The 20,255-nt window shown below is 40.2% G+C and overlaps 1 protein-coding gene and 1 pseudogene across 1 annotated transcript; both read left to right on the top strand.

Annotated features, from left to right (window-relative positions):
* Window positions 1–4,757: 4,757 nt before the first annotated feature.
* On the top strand, window positions 4,758–6,261 carry LOC103291047 (serine palmitoyltransferase small subunit B-like; annotated as a pseudogene).
* Window positions 6,262–6,559: 298 nt separating this feature from the next.
* Window positions 6,560–19,074, top strand: PRRG4 (proline rich and Gla domain 4). The gene is made up of 6 exons (XM_008147005.3): window positions 6,560–6,798; window positions 7,143–7,267; window positions 9,815–9,978; window positions 11,377–11,425; window positions 12,303–12,435; window positions 17,130–19,074. The coding sequence occupies exons 2-6, from the start codon at window positions 7,165–7,167 to the stop codon at window positions 17,362–17,364; spliced, it is 684 nt and encodes a 227-aa protein (XP_008145227.2). The 5' UTR covers window positions 6,560–6,798; window positions 7,143–7,164; the 3' UTR covers window positions 17,365–19,074.
* Window positions 19,075–20,255: the final 1,181 nt, after the last annotated feature.

The raw sequence follows: 20,255 nt of genomic DNA, 5'->3' as shown, positions 1-20,255 counted from the left end.
GAGAAACCAATGAAAAAGAAGATTTATTTATTTATTTGTTTATTTATTTATTCAACAAATATTAATTGAGCACCTGCTAGGTGCTGTGCTACTAAACACTGAGGAAAATTGTCAGGTTGAACCATATGAAATTGCTAATAGTTAAATATTTTTGACTTACAAAAATGGCAATTTCTTACAGTCCAACCTAAGAAAATTACAGAAATTCTTTAGAGAGGGAAAAGAAATAAAAGAGTTGAGAATCATGAAAAAAACACACAAAAGTTTCCAAAATGATAACTTAGAAGAAATAAGATGGAATGAAAGGAAAACAAAAAGATAGAACTGGAAAATGGGGGAAAGGGAACATATGAACAAAAATTGAACAATAAAAACATAAAAACTAATAAAGTATTAATAATTAATGTAATTCATACAATATTTATTAAATGTCCAACACTATATAGATAATTTCATAGTAGGCACAATATGTGCCTCAAAAGAAAAAAAACTTTATTCTCCTTAAAGATGAAAGACAGATCAGTGTTCCCTATATTTTTAAATTCTGAGGATAAAAGAGGAAAAAAAAATAATGAAGCAATGGGTGAGCTAAAACAGGGAAAATAGCAGCAGATTTATATATATAAATTCAACACAAATCCAAGAAGATAGTAAAGATGGAAAGAAATAGAGTCCTAATAACAGAAAAAAGATTTTGCAGCAATGTCAATGACACAAGAATGAAAAGATACATCAAGTTATCAGAGTAGAGAGACCAATAAAGGTAAATCTAAAAATGTTTAATATATCTTTTGTGACATAGAAAATTTTAGTAATTTCCCATTTTGAATAATTGTGGCTGAACAAATTATAAAATACATAATTTGTGTATACAGACAAATTCTAAAATTTACATTTTTTAATTTATGTTTTGATATGACTTATTTCCTTTTAATTAACATCTATATATATAAAAGCCTAAACGACTGGCTGACAGGCTGACCAGCTGGTAGCTATGATGTGCACTGACCACCAGGGAGCAGATGCTTAATGCAGGAGCGGAAACCACAGGCATGGAAACATGGAACAGACAGATGAATCTCAGAGGGAAAGGGGATGGGTGGGGGAGGAGGGAGGGCGGGAAGAGATTAACCAAAAATCTTATATGCATACTAGAGGCCTGGTGCTCGGATTTGTGCAAGAGTAGGGTCCCTCAGCCTGGCTTGTGGGGATTTGGCTGAAACCAGCTCTCCAACATCCCCTAAGGGGTCCTGGATTGTGAGAGGGTGCAGGCCAGGCCGAGGGACCCCACGTGCACCAGGCCTCTAATAAATTATATAATAGCAAGTAATCTAAGACTACCCAGACAGGAAATAATAATTAGAAACTTATTTAAGTAGAGTATCTTTACTCTTCTATTATTAAGGATGGTCAAAGAACCATAGAATTTTAGCATAGGAAGGAATCTTAGGGTTTATTCAGACCAAGCCCTCAATGTCTCAGGAGAGGACGACAGAGTTCAGAGAAGTGATTTGTTCAAAGTCATCTAGCTAGAGAGAAGCAGACTCGGGACTAGAATTTATTAATTCTTGCATTCACTTAGGAAATCTTGCCATGTGCCAGGTGAGATTCGAAGACTGGTAGATTTTGTTCCTGGGTCTCAGGAAATGTTAGGGAGGCATTGTTGGAAGTGGGTAAAGGAGCGCTATAAATTTTACTAAAGCCATTAGAGTACATCCGTAAAAGAAACAATGCTTAACACCCCACATTTTATATTTCAAAACTCACGTTTCGAGAACTCTTATTTGAGAGCTTCAAACCAGAGTGATACGTAAAATAACAAAGGAGACTTGTCCGCCAAAGAGGGATAAATGGAAGCCGGGCTTATAGACTTCCTAACAGTTCTCCCACGTGATGTGTGCCTTTAATCATACCAGTAATATCAACACACTGCGTTATTATCCTTCTTCCATGCAGAATTAACAAAATGCATGATCTTTTAAACTCCCCTTTCTCACGTTGTGGGTAGAACGTATAGTTTTGCAATTGATGCCAAATAAACTTATGTATGAAAATAATATCTATGTTTTCTTAGAACACCTGAACATGAGTTTCCAAAATAGAGGCCAAAAAAATGTGTGGCAATCAGACAGTAAGACTGTGATGATAAAATGAGCCTATGAGTCAAAGAATTAATTACAGTTGTAAAAATGCCAAGGCCTGAACAAAGAGTGAGAGTTTTGTGACCAATTGTGACACGAGTCCCTGTCACAGGCCCCTGTGGGCATCTCAGAACCACGGTGATTCTTATATGCTCCGTAAGGATTTTAAGGATTACTCATTTTTAAAAGCATGACACGTAGTTCTTATTATTACCCAGTATCACGTGAAACCAGATGACCCCTCACACTGTTCTTGATATTATTTGCTTTGTTATTAACAGTCATTGTTCTTAAATGAGAGAAGTCAATATGAACTCTAGTCAAAAATTCCTTTAGCCAAAACCAGTTTGGCTCAGTGGATAGAGCGTCGGCCTGCGGACTGAAAGGTCCCAGGTTCAATTCTGGTCGGGGGCGTGTACCTTGGTTGCTGGCACATCCCCAGCGTGGGGTGTGTGGGAGGCAGCTGATCGACATTTCTAACTCTCTGTCTCTCTCCCTTCCTCTCTGTAAAAAATCAATAAAATATATTTTTAAAAAATTCCTTTAGTGGACTTTAACCAAATGTTTAAATAAACATTTACCTATTTGTTGAATCTGAAAATACCTGTAGATGAGCATATAATCACCCTTGAACACTAGGAGTCTTTCCTTTTCCATCTGCTGATTTTACTAGGATAAATTAAAATTGCAAACAATTGATGTTGAAATGTCAAGGCTAAAATGTCACAGAAATATCAAGTTCAGGAAAGTTGCATCTCCTGTTCCGAGTAGTTGAATGGTACAGTCATCACTGTGTCTTTAAGAATATGAATGTGCCCTAACCGGTTTGGCTCAGTGGATAGAGCGTTGGCCTGCGGACTCAAGGGTCCCAGGTTCGATTCCAGTCGGGGGCATGTGCCTTGGTTGCGGGTGCATACCCAGTAGGGAGTGTGCAGGAGGCAGCTGATCGATGTTTCTCTCTCATCGATGTTTCTAATTCTCTGTCCTTCTCCCTTCCTCTCTGTAAAAAATCAATAAAATATATTTTAAAAAAAAGAATATGAATATGATCTCATGCTGTAAGAGCTTCATGCCACAACCTTAACATTTCCTGAGTCAACCCTCATGCCCATAGCAGGCATGAAAAGTAAAGCAAGTTTCCGTTTCATTGTTGAATTCACACAGGTAAGTGGGCGGGTTACGTGCTCAAACTCAAAGATGCATTATCACATTAACCCACATATTTTAATCTCATTGCTCTGGGTTTTTTTTGTTTTTTTTTCTTATTTCTTTTTAAATTAAATAATTCTTTACCTAGTGCCCTCCATTGCTTGGTAATAACTCAAAAAAAAGTACTGAAAAGAGTCAAGAGCCAGGCTCCTACTTGGCCAATGACCATCCAAGACCTTTTATTTCATGCTCTCTCTTTGTAAAGTAAGAATCATAATATCTGGCCCAACTCCACAGATGGCCAGAATATGAGCACTTAAAATGCTTTGGAAGAAAGGCATAAGAATATTGTGACTTTAACAAGCAAATGGTACAAAATAAGAAAATAAATGCTGCAAGTAAATAGAAGAAATCAACCATCTTGGACAATGTTGTTTCTGACTATGCTCTTCTCTTTGCTATCTACTCTCAATGATATCTACTTGCAGTTCCATAGTGGCTGAAGTTTATGTGCATATTGCCAAATGCTATAATATTCTGTGGGATCCAATATTACAGGGAAACATTCAGGGATGTACTTCACTACTGAGAAACAGACTCATTTCTATATCTGCCTCCCCTCTCAGACTATAAACTCTGATATTTCACATGAACACAAAGCCTCATTTATTTTGGTCCAAATATCCAGATATGTGGGTGGATGCCTTCTACCGAGGAATGTCATTAAAGTGCATATCTGCTGATTCCCCAGCATGAGGCATCTGACCATTTGCTATTCCCAAAATAGTGTAAAGTACTTTCCCCGCCTGAAAATATATGGCTTCCACCCAAAAAAATATATTGAGCACAAACAACATAAAAAGCACTCTGGCCTAACTGGTTTGGCTCAGTGGATGGAGCGTTGGCCTGTGGACTGAAGGGTCCTGGGTTCGATTCCTGTCAAGGGCATGTACCTTGGTTGTAGTCATATCCTCAGTGAGGGGTGTGCAGGAAGCAGCTAATTGATGTTTCTCTCTCATCGATATTTCTAACTCTCGATCCCTCTCTCTTCCTCTCTGTAAAAAAACAATAAAATATATTTTATTTTATTTATTTATTTTTTCTTAATATATTTTATTGATTTTTTACAGAGAGGAAGGGAGAGGGATAGAGAGTTAGAAACATCGATGAGAGAGAAACATCGATCAGCTGCCTCCTACACACCCCCCCCCACTGGGGATGTGCCCGCAACCAAGGTACATGCCCTTGACCGGAATCGAACCTGGGACCCTTCAGTCCACAGGCCGACGCTCTATCCACTGAGCCAAACCCGTTTCGGCTAAAATATATTTTAAAAAAACACACACAAAAAAAAACAGCAACTCAGAGAGGAAAAGTAACCCAGGATCAGTCTGTGCAGAAACAAGGACAAGAATCCAAACCTGGACCCTTCTCAGCAAGACAGACTTTCTGCTGAAGGAGCCAACCATGGATTTCAGGTGTGTTAAGGACTCTTGCTCCTGGCTCTACTACCAATACCAGATCATCAGCTGCTGCGCGGCCCTGGAGCCATGGGAGCGATCCAAGTTCAATTCCATCTTACTAACCATCTTTGTTATGTGGTCTATATTGCCTAAGTTTTTATCTCAATCCACATCTGCCTGGTTTGGGAATCTTTCTCCAAAATGTGTGGCTATCACAGTACACTTTTTAATGGGTGTTGTTTACATTCTATAAATTGGCATTGTATACGAATATGTTGCTTACAACTTATTGTTTGAGATGAATACTGTGTCTTCTTTCACTATCTGATCTAAAAAGCTCTCACTTCTCTATGCACTCTTATATCCTGCCTGAAATTTGAGATAGATGTCTGTTTAGGTTCTTTTATACATCTTACATTGTGCATCAGCTCATAGATAATACAATGACCTTAACCTCACATACCATATTTTCTCAACTTAAATCTATGACTTTAGATTTTTTTAAATCAGGAAATTTCATATAAATTTTTTCTGGAAAGTAGGCTCATAAGAGACTTACCAGAATCATGTTTAAAATGCTCCCTTGTTTTGACCAATGTGGCTCAGTTGGTTGAGCATCATTCCATGCACAAAGTTTGCTGGTTCAATTCCAGGTCAGGGCACATGCCCACATTGCAGGCTTGATCCCCAGTAGGGGTTGTGCAGGAGGCAGCCTGTGGATGTTTCTCTCTCACATTAATGGTTCTCTCTCTCTCTCTCTCTCCTTTCCTCTCTTTCTAAAATTAATAAAAAATATTTAAAAATGAAATAAAATAAAATGCTCCCTTAATCCCTATTCTATACTAAAGAATATATTTTAGCCCTGACCAGTTTGGCTCAGTGGATAGAGCGTCGGCCTGTGCACTGAAGGGTCCCAGGTTGGATTCCGGTCAAGGGCATGTACCTCAGTTGCGGGCACATCCCCAGTAGGGAGTGTGCGGGAGGCAGCTGATCGATGTTTCTCTCTCACTGATGTTTCTAACTCTCTATCCCTCTCCCTTCCTCTCTGTAAAAAAAAATAAAATATTAAAAACAAACAAAAAACAAAAAAACGAACACGTGGTTTGAAGATAAACCAGATCTGAATATGTATTTGTTGATTTTTTGCAAAATAAAATTAAGCTTAATTTTATAAATTAAGAAAATGAAAAAGGCAAATTGTCTTATCCTAATGGAAATAGTTTTGATCTCGGAGAGTCCTTGAAAAGATCTTGGCGACATCCCAGATCTAGCGAGTTGGAGAACCAATGCCATCGAATAATTTCAATGTCACTTCCCATTTCATATTATTAATAAAGTGAATTTTCTCTGATGCATATTTTGTTCTTGTTTCCAGATCACCCTTTTAGGAATGTTGAGTCAAGGTAACCACAAGACCGCCTCCCCCCCCCCCCCATTACCACCCCAGCCTAGTGGATCCCAAACCCAAAAACCTCCGGACGCCCCGAGGGCGCTCCGCTGACCACTGAGAACTGAAAATACCCGCTCGCAGCCCCCCACCCCACCCCACCCCACCCCACCCCGCTCAAGTCGCAGACAAAGCCGGTCTAGAACCGAGATAAACCAGCCACCCACGCGCTCAGGCGGGGCCAGGCTAGCCGAGGGCTCAGGACCAAAGGTTCACGACTAAGAAAGCGCAGCAGCGCGAGCTCCCGGGAGACGCCCGCCCATCGGCCGCCCGCCGCAGGTAGGCCGGCCCCGGGGGCGGAGCGGCGCCGCCAGGTGCTCCCCAGGTAGCCGCCGCCCTCCGTTCCCACAGATCGGCTTCGCGGCCTCCCGGGACCCAGGCAGGAAGTTCCGTCGCGCGCGTCCCCGTGCCGGTCAGGGCACTTCTGCGCGGACCCCAGGCGCTTCCTTGGCCCAGGCGCTGGGGCCACCCCGTCCTGCAGAGAGCGTTGCCAAGATCTGGGGGGGCGCGCAGAGACGGAGGGTCTGGCGGCCGCAGACACTACCCTACGACGGGGCTCCGGCCCGGGAGCGGCGGGAACATGCGCCCGGAGCTGCAGGTGCGCTGCCCCGCGCTGGCCCTGGCCCTGGCCCTGGCGGGGGTGGGTTTCTCGGAGCGGCCACTCCGCAGATCGGGTCCGATTGCAGCTCGAGGCGGAGGGTCGGCCGGGGCGGCAGGGGCCTGCCCGGGCGTCGGCCGGGTTCGGGGCGCGGCGCTTGTCCCCAGGCACTTGCGCGGCCGCTTTCAGGGCGCGGGTTGGACCCGGGTGACCGAAACCGCGCGCGGGTCAACAATTGTCCGGTGGCTTTGAGCACGACAGGTCCGTGACTCAGGTCCTACAGAAACTCAAAATGCGGAGGCAGGGGCTTGTTCGACGTGTGTTTCTGTTCGTTTCTGTTTTAGTTTGTTTGGCCGTTGCTGGACTATGTTTACGCTTCTGATTCTACTCAGCCGACTGCCCGTAGCTACCATCGCGTTTCCTCTTTGCACAGGAGGTCCACAGGAGCCTGGGCCTGCGGGGGAAGAAGGTGAGCACGGCTTCAGTTTCCCCGAAAACCCCCTGGGAGCCCCAAGCCGCCTATTACAGATCTCAAATTAGAAAGCGTAGTATTTGAAATGTCAATCATAGGAGCACTAAAATATTCTTTAGCTTAATTTGTGGTTTATTTGGTAATGTTGTGGTTTGTTAAATGCAATGTATACAAACTGATTTCGAGTTACTTTTGATTATATACATACACACACACACACACACACACACACACACACACACACAAGATCTGGTTTGTAGTTAACCTGAATGGAGAACCTATTTCAACTTCGAAAATCAGTGAGTGCCATTTTTCTTTTCTTTTTCTTTTTTTAATTACATGAGGCTATGTGGTAATATAATGAGCATAATGAGTTGTTCTTCCTGGAAAGATAGAGAGTTCAAGATCTGGTCTGGATTTGTTGAGACCCGAGGCAAGTAACGCGATGCCTTTTGGCTTGAATTTCTTCATCTGTAAAGTCATGGTGGTGAGGAGTGGAATGATCTCTGAGGTCCTGTTTGATTGTCAAATCTCTGGATATAGTCGGATGGTTGTGAGATTAGGTTTGGGGCTTCCTAACTTATATTTTCACACCTTGTGGGTTCCAGGTCATAAATAGACTGGCTCTTAAAGCCTAACATAGGGAAAGAAGAAAGAAAAAAAAAACACACACACAGAAAAGGGAGGAAATGCTTTGGCTCTCAGCATCCTTCTCCCTGCCTTGTCATTGTGCTTCCCTACCCAGCCCTAGTACTTTGGATCTGCTTCCCCACACATTCCTGTCCCTTCTCCCTTCTCATCAGATCCTACTCTCAGCTCATTTTCATTTGGGAAGGATCTGTTACACTAATACTCCTGGATGACTTATTAATGATTAATACAGCTTAGTGCATTAAACCGTCTGGGGACGGGGGAGGGAGGGAGAGAGAGAACCCTGATGACAGAATTCTAGGCAATTGGATAGGCTAGCTCGTGGTAAAAGGACAGATTTTGGAAGGAGATCCTTCTTGGTATCGCCCAAGTTGTACCATATATGTACTGGTAAGTTCACTCATATATGAGGTTGATGATCCATTCTCAGTGGGACCAGATGCTGATCCCCAGAAGCCTTGTGAATGTATTCATCTATGCACACAATAACAGTCAAAAGGACACTCTCAAAAGTATCACAAACTCTGGAAGGAATTTAGAGATCATACTTGAATGCAAAAGGCTGGCGATATCTGTGGGAAATGTAAAAGAGGAATCCTCTCTGCTTAAAAAGCCAACCTGTTCAGTTATTAACCACTTTGTTAACACATACTCTGTGCCAGGCCCTATGCTAGGTACTGGAGACGTAGAAATGAAAGACTGTAATCCTTGCCCTGGAGGGCCTCTTCATTGATCTGGGAGGCAGGGTGTAAACAGGAAGTCTCCATAAACTCGGAGGTAGTACCGAGACCTGCAGAGTAGAGGCAAGTGTGTAGCAGTAACTGTCTTAGGAGAGTTGTATGGCACAGAAGCCAATGCTCTCTATATGCAAATAAGACATATGAAAAGATATATAATAAATGGGAATATGAAAAGTAACTGGGAAAACCTGCAGCTAAATTCTGATAAAGGCCAGTGACTTAAAAGGAATTTACTTAGAAAACATGGGGGGACAGGAGAGAGGAAGAGAATGAAATATTTGGATTGGTGGGTCTGAAATGGTGAAATGCACAGAGAGCCTCCTAGAATGGTCGAAGGCAGGAGAAATGGAGATGGATAGAGAATCTGAGGAGGCAGATCCAAAAAGACCAGAGGGAAAATAGAATCTCTCGTGGAAGTTCAGGATGATCCAGAGCAAGGAAGTTTGCTTCTTTCAAGTATAAGTACTTTCAGGGTTACTTAGAACCCAAACAATAAAAGGCAGTATTGCTCCTAAGACTGTAAGGGAGGCAGGGAAAAGTTTGATAAGGCACAGACCGAATTGGAACTTTCACACTCAGGGAAGTGGCAAGCCGCCTCTGGGTGAGGATTTGTACTGGCATAAATATCACTTCAGGAACAATAAAACACGTTTATGCCTCTCTTGTATTCCTTTCAAGTTGAAAGTAGCCTTGCTGAGTGCCATTGGGAAGGTAGGGATATTTTTATAACTCAGATAGCCTATTCGAACAGAAGACCGACAACGAGAAATTTGGCACCGCTTTTTAGTCAATAAAATGTGAAGACCTGGGCAAATCTGAGAAGTAGCAATACAGAAGCAGATTTCTGATTCTCCTTTCTGAAACTAGATTTCATGTAGCTATAGCTAAGTTAGGCAGGCTTTGAGGTACTGCATTGCTGGTTTAGTATTTTAAACCCATGTCAAGCTGAGTAACACCAGACTATACCTACCAATTGCTTCAACTGATAGAATTATTTTTACTGATATTTCTTTTTGGCAACTTTGAAAACCACACAAGAAAGTTTGGTCTAATTTAGCTACATCAAGAAAACTATTCACTCTTTTCACAATTTAAATAGGAATTTTCTTTCTTATTGTTATCAGTATTTGAAATCTTTCTGTTTCTTTATTAGTATTTACATCAAAAGAAGAAGCAAACTCTTTCATACATAGACACCTGCTATATAATAGGTTTGATTTGGAGCTCTTCACGCCAGGTGACCTAGAAAGAGAGTGCAACGAAGAACTCTGCAATTATGAAGAAGCCAGAGAGATTTTTGTGGATGAAGATAAAACGGTAATTCGGTTAATGATGTTAATTGTCTGGAAACTTATTAAATCGTACTTAAGAAAATGGCACTCGCAGTCATTAGAGATTTAATGCTTTAAATAAAATTAGGATTCTGTATCAGTTACCTCTTTTCTACTTTCTTAAAAAGCGAGTTAGCTTTTGCTTTAGACTTGGCTTTATGCTTAATTAACTGGGCTTAGAGTAGTCAGCAAACGATCGATTATGCTGTCATTTTGTGTGTTTAATGTTTATTATCTTCAAAAACAATCACGAAGCAGAATGAATTAAGCTTCAGGATATAATTTGAGTGAGTTCTCTGACACAGACTTTAACCCAAGACTCTGAGCAGGGTTTTCTGACAGTGGCCTAACCTTTTGGATGACTGTATTTATAGTTCAAGTATTGGCAGTCTACTGTGTGCCAAGCGCTCTGCTAGAGCCTGAAGGTACAAAATCGATAGTCCCCGCACCCAGGAGTTTGTTGTTTGGCATAACTGTGTAAATGTAAGGGCGAAACTTTTAGACGTTCTCCCTTAAAATATAATTAAATCCCGTCTGTTAATCTCGTAAAGGCACAACGCAGAGACAGCACTGGCCTTGTTATAATCTGGCATATTCTTGAAGAATGTTCAATGACCCAAATTCTTTGCTTTTGTAGATTAAATAACCCCAGCTCCTTTTTCCCTTCCTCAAAAGTTCCATTTTACTCTTTGGTCAATAAGAACCTCGCTTGGTATCCTTCAAATGCAGGTTTTAATGGAATGTAGTTCTTTTCCCCAAAAAACTGTGCCCAGCCTCCGCGCTAAAACCTGCCGCCTGTATTAGAGAGGGCAAACAAAGTCTGCACTTTGTAAGGGTGCCTGTTGAGATTTTATTCTGTTTTTCACAAACCCGTTTTGTAATTTTATCAGGGTTCCTTAAAATCGCTCCCATTCTCTCGAGTAACACTGAACTTAAACAGCCTTGGGGATGTCTTTCTAAATCATTAAATACCTTGCAATAAAACCTAGCAAGCCGAGGGCCCACTTAGCGTCGAAAAATTCAGACTCCTTTTCAAAAATTAGTCTCCTGCCTCAGCTTCTCCCTTTGGCACTTTCACCGCCTCTGCAATGCAGTAGTTTCCCTGCGGCCTGAGTGGGAGCTCTGGGCAGGTGAAGGGAGGATCGCAGGGTAGAGCGGTGGAGAGGTGGCACTGGCAATAATCCCCTGACCATTCCAGAGCTGGGAGAAACAGTAGTGCGTGGTAGTGCTTTAATCAGAGTGAATCACACCCTTTAGCTTGAATGAACTGGCATCCTACCTGCAGTACATGCCAAAAATTTACCGCCCCCTCGTCTAGGGCATTGGGGACCAAATAAAATGACAATGAGATGAAATTGACTTGGAAAATTTATCTTTCTCTTAGCTGGCATTTTGGCAGGACTATTCAATTAAAGGACCAAACACAAAATCAGGTAAGACAAGAATTGATTAAATAATGTTTTTCCCACACCCTTTCTTTTATAACACATTTAGTTTCATTATTTGAGTTTGGTTGTTGCTCAACATACTTACCTTGTAAACTCAAGGAAAATTTCTCAGTTATACACTGGGCTATCTAAGATAGAAAGGCCCCATTCATCTGTTTATACAATGAAAATCAAGTTTGGTGAGATACTCGGGAAATGAGATAATAGGCTTAAAGCTGCTTTAAACAGCTCAGCTAAGTCAAGACTTGCACAGAATTAAAGTTGTACTCCATTGCTTTCAAGTAGTTAAACTGTTTTAATTGTTTTGTCTTTTTTTTTTTTTTTTTTACCATTACAAGTGAATGGAAAGCATATGTTACTAGGTAAGTTAAGATGGTTAGGTAAAATGAAGTAACTTCTAGAGAGGGACGATCCTGCCTTTACCTACTAGTATATTGATCATCTCTAGTTGACTTTTAGTCAGGTAGGTTTTCTGCCAGCTAGTCTTTCATTCCTCTTGCGTAGGGCCCAAGCTTATAGGGAGACTATATTACACAGCTACACTAGAGTTGCTCAATACATTTATCTTAGTAGTTAATATCAAAGTGTGCCTAGTGGAACAAAGTTTATGTTTATCCTGCTTAGTCTTGAATATTATTCATGTAATACGACCTATTTAAAAGAAACAAAACCATAACTAGGGCTTTCAGGAAGTGTTGTTTAAAATTCTTTAGGTCATATGTTTAGCACAAAGATTTTTTAAAAAGTAATATTAATTATTTGATGCTTAATACTGTGCTTAGACCCAGGGTTAAATTTATTGAAATCACAAATAGGGCTTTTCAGTTGTTATATTTATGTTATTTTAATGATTTTTCTTAAGGTGGTAGCAGAGAGAAAATTGACGTTTTGGGCCTTCTGACTGGACTAATTGCTGCTGGAGTATTTTTGGTTATTTTTGGATTACTTGGTTACTATCTTTGTATCACTAAGTGTAACCGGCAAGGGCATCCAGGGTAAGTACCAAGTGAAAATATTTAATTCACTATTACACATTCTGTACTGTTATTTTTAAGTGGATTTAAAATGGCTGCCTGTTTTTTAAATAAACTTTTTATTTTGGAATAATTTTAGATATACAGGAAGAGTGACAAAGATAGTTCAAAGAAGTACCATATATCTTTCACCCAGTTCCCCTCATTGTTAACAGCTTACGTTATCATAGTACATTTGTAAAACTAATAAAACAACATTGGGCCCTGGCCGGATTGGCTCAGTGGATAGAGCAGGGGTCCTCAAACTTTTTAAACGGGGCCAGTTCACTGTCCCTCAGACCGTTGGAGGGCCGGACTATAGTTTAAAAAAAACTATGAACAAATTCCTATGCACACTGCACATATCTTATTTTGAAGTAAAAAAACAAAGCGGGAAAAACACCTGCATGTGGCCCGCGGGCCATAGTTTGAGGACGCCTGGGATAGAGCATCGGCCTGCAGACCAAAGGGTCCCGGGTTTGATTCTGGTCAAGGGCACGTACCTCGGATGCAGGATGCAGGTTCCTTCCTGGCCTGGGCCCGGGTTGGGGCACGTGCAGGAGGGAACTAATTGATGTGCTTCTCTCACTTCGATGTTTCTCTCTCTTTCCTTCTCTATTCCACTCTCTCTAAAAGATCAATGGAAAAATATCCTCGGATGAGCATTAACAGAATAAAAAAAGGTTTAAAAAAACAACATTGGTACATTAATATTAACTAAATTCCAGACCTTATTTAGATTTCACCAATTTTTCCATTATTGTCCTCTTTTTGCTCTAGGAGCCAACCAAGATAGTACATTGCATTTAGTTGTCATGTGTCCCCAGTTTCCTCTAGTATGATAGTTGTTTGGTTGCCTAATTTAACACAAATAAAAAACTTTAAAATGCTGTGTCTCAGGTCCTTCAAAAGAATACAAGAAAATTCACAAATGTCAGCTTAAATTTTCAATGTGTCCTTTTAAAAAAAAATTTTTTTTACTTGATTTTAGAGAGGAAGACAGGGATAGAAACATCAATGATAAGAGAGAATTATTGATCGATTGCCTCCTGCACACCCCACACTGGGGATCGAGCCCGCAACCTGGGCATGTGCCCTGACCAGGAATCAAACCCTGACCTCCATAGGTCGATGCTCAACCACTGAACCACGCTGCGTGCCGGGCAACGATTCCTTCTTGAGCAGGAGGCAGATACCAGTGTCCCCACATTCTTTCCGGAGGCAAGAAGTCCCATAGTTTACTCTGAGTCACAGTGATAATCAGATCTAGCCATGTGGCTACCCAAATAGAAAAAGAATAACTAGCTTTTAAATTCAGTTATTTTTACTGATACTTTAAATCAAATACAAATTAATAAAATAAAATGGTTACCACTTGAAGATAATAGCACATTAATAAAGTTTCATGAATATTCATAAAAGCAGTACTTGTTTACATAATAGAACCTCAACGTACTTATAGGAATAAAAAGTTATTAGCTTCTATATTATCTTCTCAGTAAATATAGATGAGTAAGCATAGAATAATGTTAATTTAAAGAGCACCAGATACTAAACAGACTATTCCAAATTGGTGCTTATATATCCCTATTTACACTTTCAAATGAAGTGAACAAACGCATGATGGTGACCAGATGATGAAAAGGTTATGGATATTAGATAATGGTGATGATTACAGAACATTGTGAATATAATTAATACTGCTGAATTATATACGTAAAAATGGCTAATATAGCAAATTTTGAGTTATATGTATTTTATCACAATAAAGTTTTTTTCTGTATTGTTAAGGTCAGAGTTTAGGACAACAGATGTAGAATTAGGATTCATCTGTTGGAGGACAAAAGCTGAAGCCATGAGACTAGGCAGGTTCTGAGTGAGATGAAAGAACAGAAGGCAAAGGACTGGGCCTGTAAGGATGCCCACAGAAAGGGTGCAGACAGGAGACATGCCAGCAAATTGTAATTCTGTCCCCAAACTGGACTTCCCAAAAAGCTCCCTCAGGCATTCACGTGACCTGTGGGCATGGACTAAGGAGTGTGTCAGACAGACTTCTGTGAATCCTGCAAATATCTGAGCAGTGAGAGAATGTAAGGAGAATTGGTTTAATTTTTCTTAAGCCACTATCTTTTATGCTGTATGATGTCTATTAATTTCCCTTAACAGACAGAAAGTATTTCCAAGTATTAAAATTAAAAATTAAAAACTCTGGTCCTTCAAAAGAATACAAGAAGGCTCACAAATGTCAGCTTTTTTAAAATAGTTACACTTAATGTTAGTTCAGGATAGTGCTGTACAGTTCACAGATCATTTTTACATCTGTTGTCTCACTTTAACCCTCACAGCGACCCTTTGCATTTTAGGGGACTAAATTTTAGGTTTACCAAGTATTCTCCTTTGTTGGGATTAACTTTCAGACACTTACTAAAGTACATTTCATCTGTTGTCCCAAGAAATTCTTCCAGCAGAGTTATTTGTTTTCTTTCTATATTTTGCAAGTCTGAAATGGGGGAAGGGTGAGGAAATATTTGAAAAAGAAAGGAGTGAAAAATAAGATCCTTGTCAGAAAAGTTTGTCTCATTCCTCTGTAAAAACATGCCAAGAAATTGGAAACAAGATCTTTTCATTTCTTAGCTTCTTATTTTATGGAGTAAAATAGGTGTAATATGATGTCCATTTATTTGAGATGTTATTGGTGTATACTTTCTGATTTCACTCATCTAAGATGTATGTAAGAAATAGCTGCGTAGATATTTAATGGCTTTGATGCAGTTACTATATTGTTTCTATATCTCAAGTTTTGAAAGTTGACGTGGAAAAATGTATTTGTTCAAATAAAACATCTGTTCCCTATAAGCAAACAAATAGAACTTTTCGTTACAAGCTAGCGAATGTGGCAAGTGACTAGCCTACCGTGAAAACATTCCAGATTTCTGACAGAGGAGGAATTGTGTTTAGCCCTCTAAGTAAACGTGTAATGATCTCAGTCACCTCTCAATTATTGAAGGGCTGATTATCCAGTTCCTAGATTTACACAGATCTTTTTCTTCTCTCCTTCCCTCCAATTTCAGATCTCATTCTTAACTCTGAAGGAAAGGGTGTTTTAAGGTGCAAATTGACTTCCTTGGTTTGGAAAAGTTTACAGAGTTTTGAGTCTGCTAAACTGTTGGGAAGGATATTGTAAATATTGACTAGAGGTTGGGGATTACCTATGAATTTTAATTATCTTGTGAGCCATAACTGTAGGAGGTTAATTTATGCATAGATTAGCCAGCTTCACAGTCTAAACAGATCCATCTACTAATGTTTAAATTACCATTTTGTAATTTACAAGTGAGGAGGGAAAAGGTAGGTTCAAAACATCCGGACCATATTGCATTTCAGTTTTCATTGGCTGGTGTAGCTGACAAAGTTTTGTGAAAATGGTGGGTCTAGAACTAGGCCATATATATATATTTTTTTTTAATTGTTGGGCTTAGATCAATGGAGTGGGAAAAAGACATAATCTGAGGAAGGGAACCATCCCAGTGAAAGCACAGACATGGGACAGAATTCATTGCACATCCTGAGGAGTGTTAAAGAGGCTACCTTGGCAGGAGCAGAGAGCCATAAAAAACAGGACGAGGCCAGGATCGGGGAGGCTTTGAAAAGGAGGCACTTATGTGAGAACTCGATTCAATGGAAAGAACGCTGCAGGTTAGACTTTCGCAGAGAAGAGTGATGTGATGAAAGAACGGTTTAGAAGGGATCTTACCCATCAGGCAGCAGGACTGCGGGAGGGGGACAAAGGAGAGAGACAGACAGCAGCTGTTGTGATTATCGGTGGCATTGGTTTCCTCGACTTGGCGCGTTGAGCTGCCTTTCAACAAAACCTGCGTTTGGTTTCACACCATACTTTGAGAAAGTTTTCATCCAGGGAAATTAGCATATTTTGAGTCCTTATGTGGAGGTAGCTATTATTATTCCCCCTTTACAGAGGAGGAAACTGAGTTAGGTTAACTTGCCTTGGGTCATATGACTAAGAAATGACAGGATCCAGCTTCATACCCATGTCTGACTTTAAAGCTCTTGATCTTTCCACTAGACCAAGAAAGACTCTTTCTGTTGTTAGAAACATGTTGTTATATTAATAAACTAGAGGGCTGGTGCAAGAAATTCATGCACTCAGTGGGGAGGGGTCCTTCAGCCTGGCCTGCACCCTCTTGCAGTCCCGGAGCCCCGCGATTGATCGCCCCACAGAGGGAGGCCCCACCCACCACCGCTGGCCGGGTAGTGTGGGCCTCCCTCTTTAGGGCAATCGCGGAGCCCTGAACTGGTGGCCTGGGCCTCCCTCTGTGGGGTGATCGTGGGGCGATGGTGGGGCCCCCTGACCAATCGCATCGCACCCGCCTTGGCAGCGGCAGTCAGTGCTGGGTCGTTGTGGCACCTGCAACCCAGGAGGGACTGAGAGGTCAGCAGTTCAGCCCGCTCACCAGTCCCCACCCACCCGAGCCTGCTGCGCGCGCAGCCTGGCATTGGGTCATCCGTTCGGTCGTTTTGGACGTTACGGACCCTGGCTCTTTATATGTTAGGGTTAGGTTCAACTTTTATAAAATTAGTCCGTTGATTTTTAAATGTTGCCATCTTAAACTAAAACTGCTGCCTTTTCTAGACATAAATGCTGTATCTCTGTTTAGTTCTTCAGCTACCTACGTAAGAAGAGGAAGGCAGACTCCCTCCATCATTTTCAGAAGACCTGAGGAGGACGTCTTGTTTCCATCACCACCTCCAGTGGAGGACACAGGATTACCTTCTTATGAACAGGCAGTGGCCCTGACCAGAAAACACAGTATTTCGCCACCACCGCCATATCCTGGGCCAACAAAAGGGTTTAGGGTATTTAAAAAGTCTCTGTCACTCCCACCTCACTAAGCTCACTTTGCCATCTCGGTGGTATAGGAGGTTCATGTTACTTGAATGGTTCATTTTTCCTGAACCATAAAGACACGTCAGTTCAGCCCTTTAGGACAAACTGCAAGAAGCAAAGGAGGAATAAGCATGAGTACTACACCACAGAAGTTCTGTTGGCATCTTGAACCTGAACCTGATCATTATCGACCTGATAAGAAGCTTGGACTCCATATCTTTGCAGTTAAGAAGAGAGCACTTTTTTTCTTGTTTATTTTAATGGTTCCAAAAGAAATTTCCAGTATGGATGTCATAAGTAGCACTGATGAAATATCTGTATCCTTTGTGTAGATAAAGGTTGTAGGTTTTTTTGTGTTGGATATTTTAAAAGAATTCGTAATCATTAGATTATCTTGTCATAATATTGGGCCCACTCTTCATTAGGCTTTCTTGGTTGCAAAACTTCAGAGAATTTTGATATTTCATTATAAATTGATGGCCTTAATATAATCACTTGGTCTTATATTTTAAATTATAAAATGGCATTCACCATATTTTGCCGGTTTTAGTTGTTAATTCTTGCCATCAGTCATGTTTCATTATGAGTGGTATCAGTAATTTTCTCTAAAAAAAAAAAACACTTGCTAGGGAGTTAGATCTTTAGAGGATGGTAATAGCAAGGATTTGCAAGAGTTGTTATACTAACAAATAAATAAACAGGCCTCAAATCTAGGAGTGGCTAGAATTTGATAAAGTTGCCCATGTTACTAAGTAGATTACTAACCTATTTTATCGTTAAACTAGAGGCCCAGTGCATGAAATTCGTACACTGGTAGGGTCCCTAGCGGCTGCCGGCTGCTGGACCTGGGCCTCCCTCCCTTTCCCCGGCCGGCCCGCCCCCTGGTCAAACTCCCAGAAGAACTCCCGTTGAGGGGACAATTTGCATACTACGCTTTTATTATATAGGATTATCTATATAGAACTATATATAATTGTCTTGAAAATGTGTTGATTTTTCTAAATAATAGCTTGAGAACCTAGAAAAAGTAATTTACTTTTCTGCTATTAAAATATAATATTGGTTAAAGTTACCAGCAACCCCTTGTATCTCTTAATGTCTGGACACAAAACACCATCTGTAACCATTTTAACTTATACTTTATCTCTCCTTCTAATCCTATTTGTGACCAGTCTCTCCTTAAGAATGTAGTAGAGTTGCCTCAGCCGGTTTGGCTCAGTGGTTAGAGTGTTGGCCCGCAGACTGAAGGGTCCTAAGTTTGATTCCAGTCAAGGCCATGTACTTCGGTTGCAGGCTCAATCCCCAGCCCTGGTCGGGGTGCGTGTGGGAGGCAACCAATTGATGTGTCCCTTTCACATCAATGTTTCTGTCTTTTCCCCTCCCACTCTCTAAAAATCAATAGAAAAAAATCCTTGGGTGAGGATTAACAAACAAACAAAAAAGAATGTAGTAAAGTATAAGCTATAAACGTCTGGAGTTAATCTGTGTGCACAAATGTATGTAGGTTGGTGTGTATGTATGTATAATTTGTTTCCTCCTTGCAGGAGCTCAAGAAATACAACTCTTACATGTAATAAAGAGATCCAGAATCACACACATAAAAAAGAAAGACAAAGAAAAGAAATATAACATACTCCTGAGAAATAGAAAACTCTGTTCTTTATGTTTTTACCAGGCATTGCATTTTCCTATTAAAGATCATTTGTAAAATTGTATTTTGTTTTATAATTTTTACAGAGGTGAGACTGAAACTCACATGACTTGGATAATTACTTCCAAATTGAATGTTTAGAAAGTATAAGTCATGTTACCATATGTGTATGTGTCTCTCCTTTAAGACAGCATGATCTTAAGGCACATAAAAGCAATACCTTCACCATTACAGACTACCAAAGGCATTATCCTTTTTAGATTCTTGTGTCTCTTGGTTTGCTTGTCTGTCACAAAGAAATAATCTAGTAACATTTACATATAATTAGGAAAAGTGGTCCTTATAAAGCCTCCTATATTACCTATAAAAATTTCACTATTAGTCATAACTTGGCTTTTACAGATAAGCACTTTTTCTCATGTAACTTTGCACTTTGCACTTTGCACTTACTTTTAACAGGTCAGAGGCAAACTCTACTTGTTGCTCACTTTGTAACAGTCAGACTAAGGCATAGGCTAACTTGCCCAAAATCTAACATATTGGTGAGAGCTAGGTTTAGAATGAGCAAGCACACTTTTCTAGGCCCAACTTGAAACTATAGAATTAGACTGTCTCAAACTATGAAATCCATGGATCTTGTTGCTTAATTCTAAATCTACGTGAGGAATTTATAAGCATTTGTCATATGTAATATATGTACCTATATATAAAAGTATATACTAGTATATGAGCCCTAGCTGGTTTGGCTCAGTGGATAGAGCGTCGGCCATAATTGACAAATGCTTATAATGTTTGAAAGGAAAATATCTCAATGTAAAATTATTGACATATATTTCTGACATATATCCACCCTTTCCTATCCCTGTTGTATTTTTGGTGGATATTTTTGTTTGTTTGATCAATCTGTTTTGTTTGTGCTTCTTCCCTAGGTAACTGACTAGTGTTAACCATTAAATCTACTTTGACACAAAGTTTTATGTTTAATTAGGTGTATTCCCCTCTATTCCAATCAGGAAATGAATGGAATATGGGTATTAAAAAAGGAAATTGTACTAGAAAAAGAGAAATACACATTTATAATTTTATACCTTCAGTAGATAGATAATTCTACATGGAATATTCTCTTTTCAAAATGAAAAAAATTAAAGAGAGCACAAAACCTGACTATGTGAAAGTTTTACATCTGTTAATAATATTCCCTCTGTGTAAAAACAGGGTGGGTGAAAACTGTCAGAACAATTAAGA

Source organism: Eptesicus fuscus, chromosome 13 (genome assembly GCF_027574615.1).
Source record: "Eptesicus fuscus isolate TK198812 chromosome 13, DD_ASM_mEF_20220401, whole genome shotgun sequence".
Classification (NCBI taxonomy): domain Eukaryota; kingdom Metazoa; phylum Chordata; class Mammalia; order Chiroptera; family Vespertilionidae; genus Eptesicus; species Eptesicus fuscus.
The sequence above is the reverse complement of the archived record's forward strand: the minus strand, read 5'-3'. Positions and strand labels throughout refer to the sequence as shown.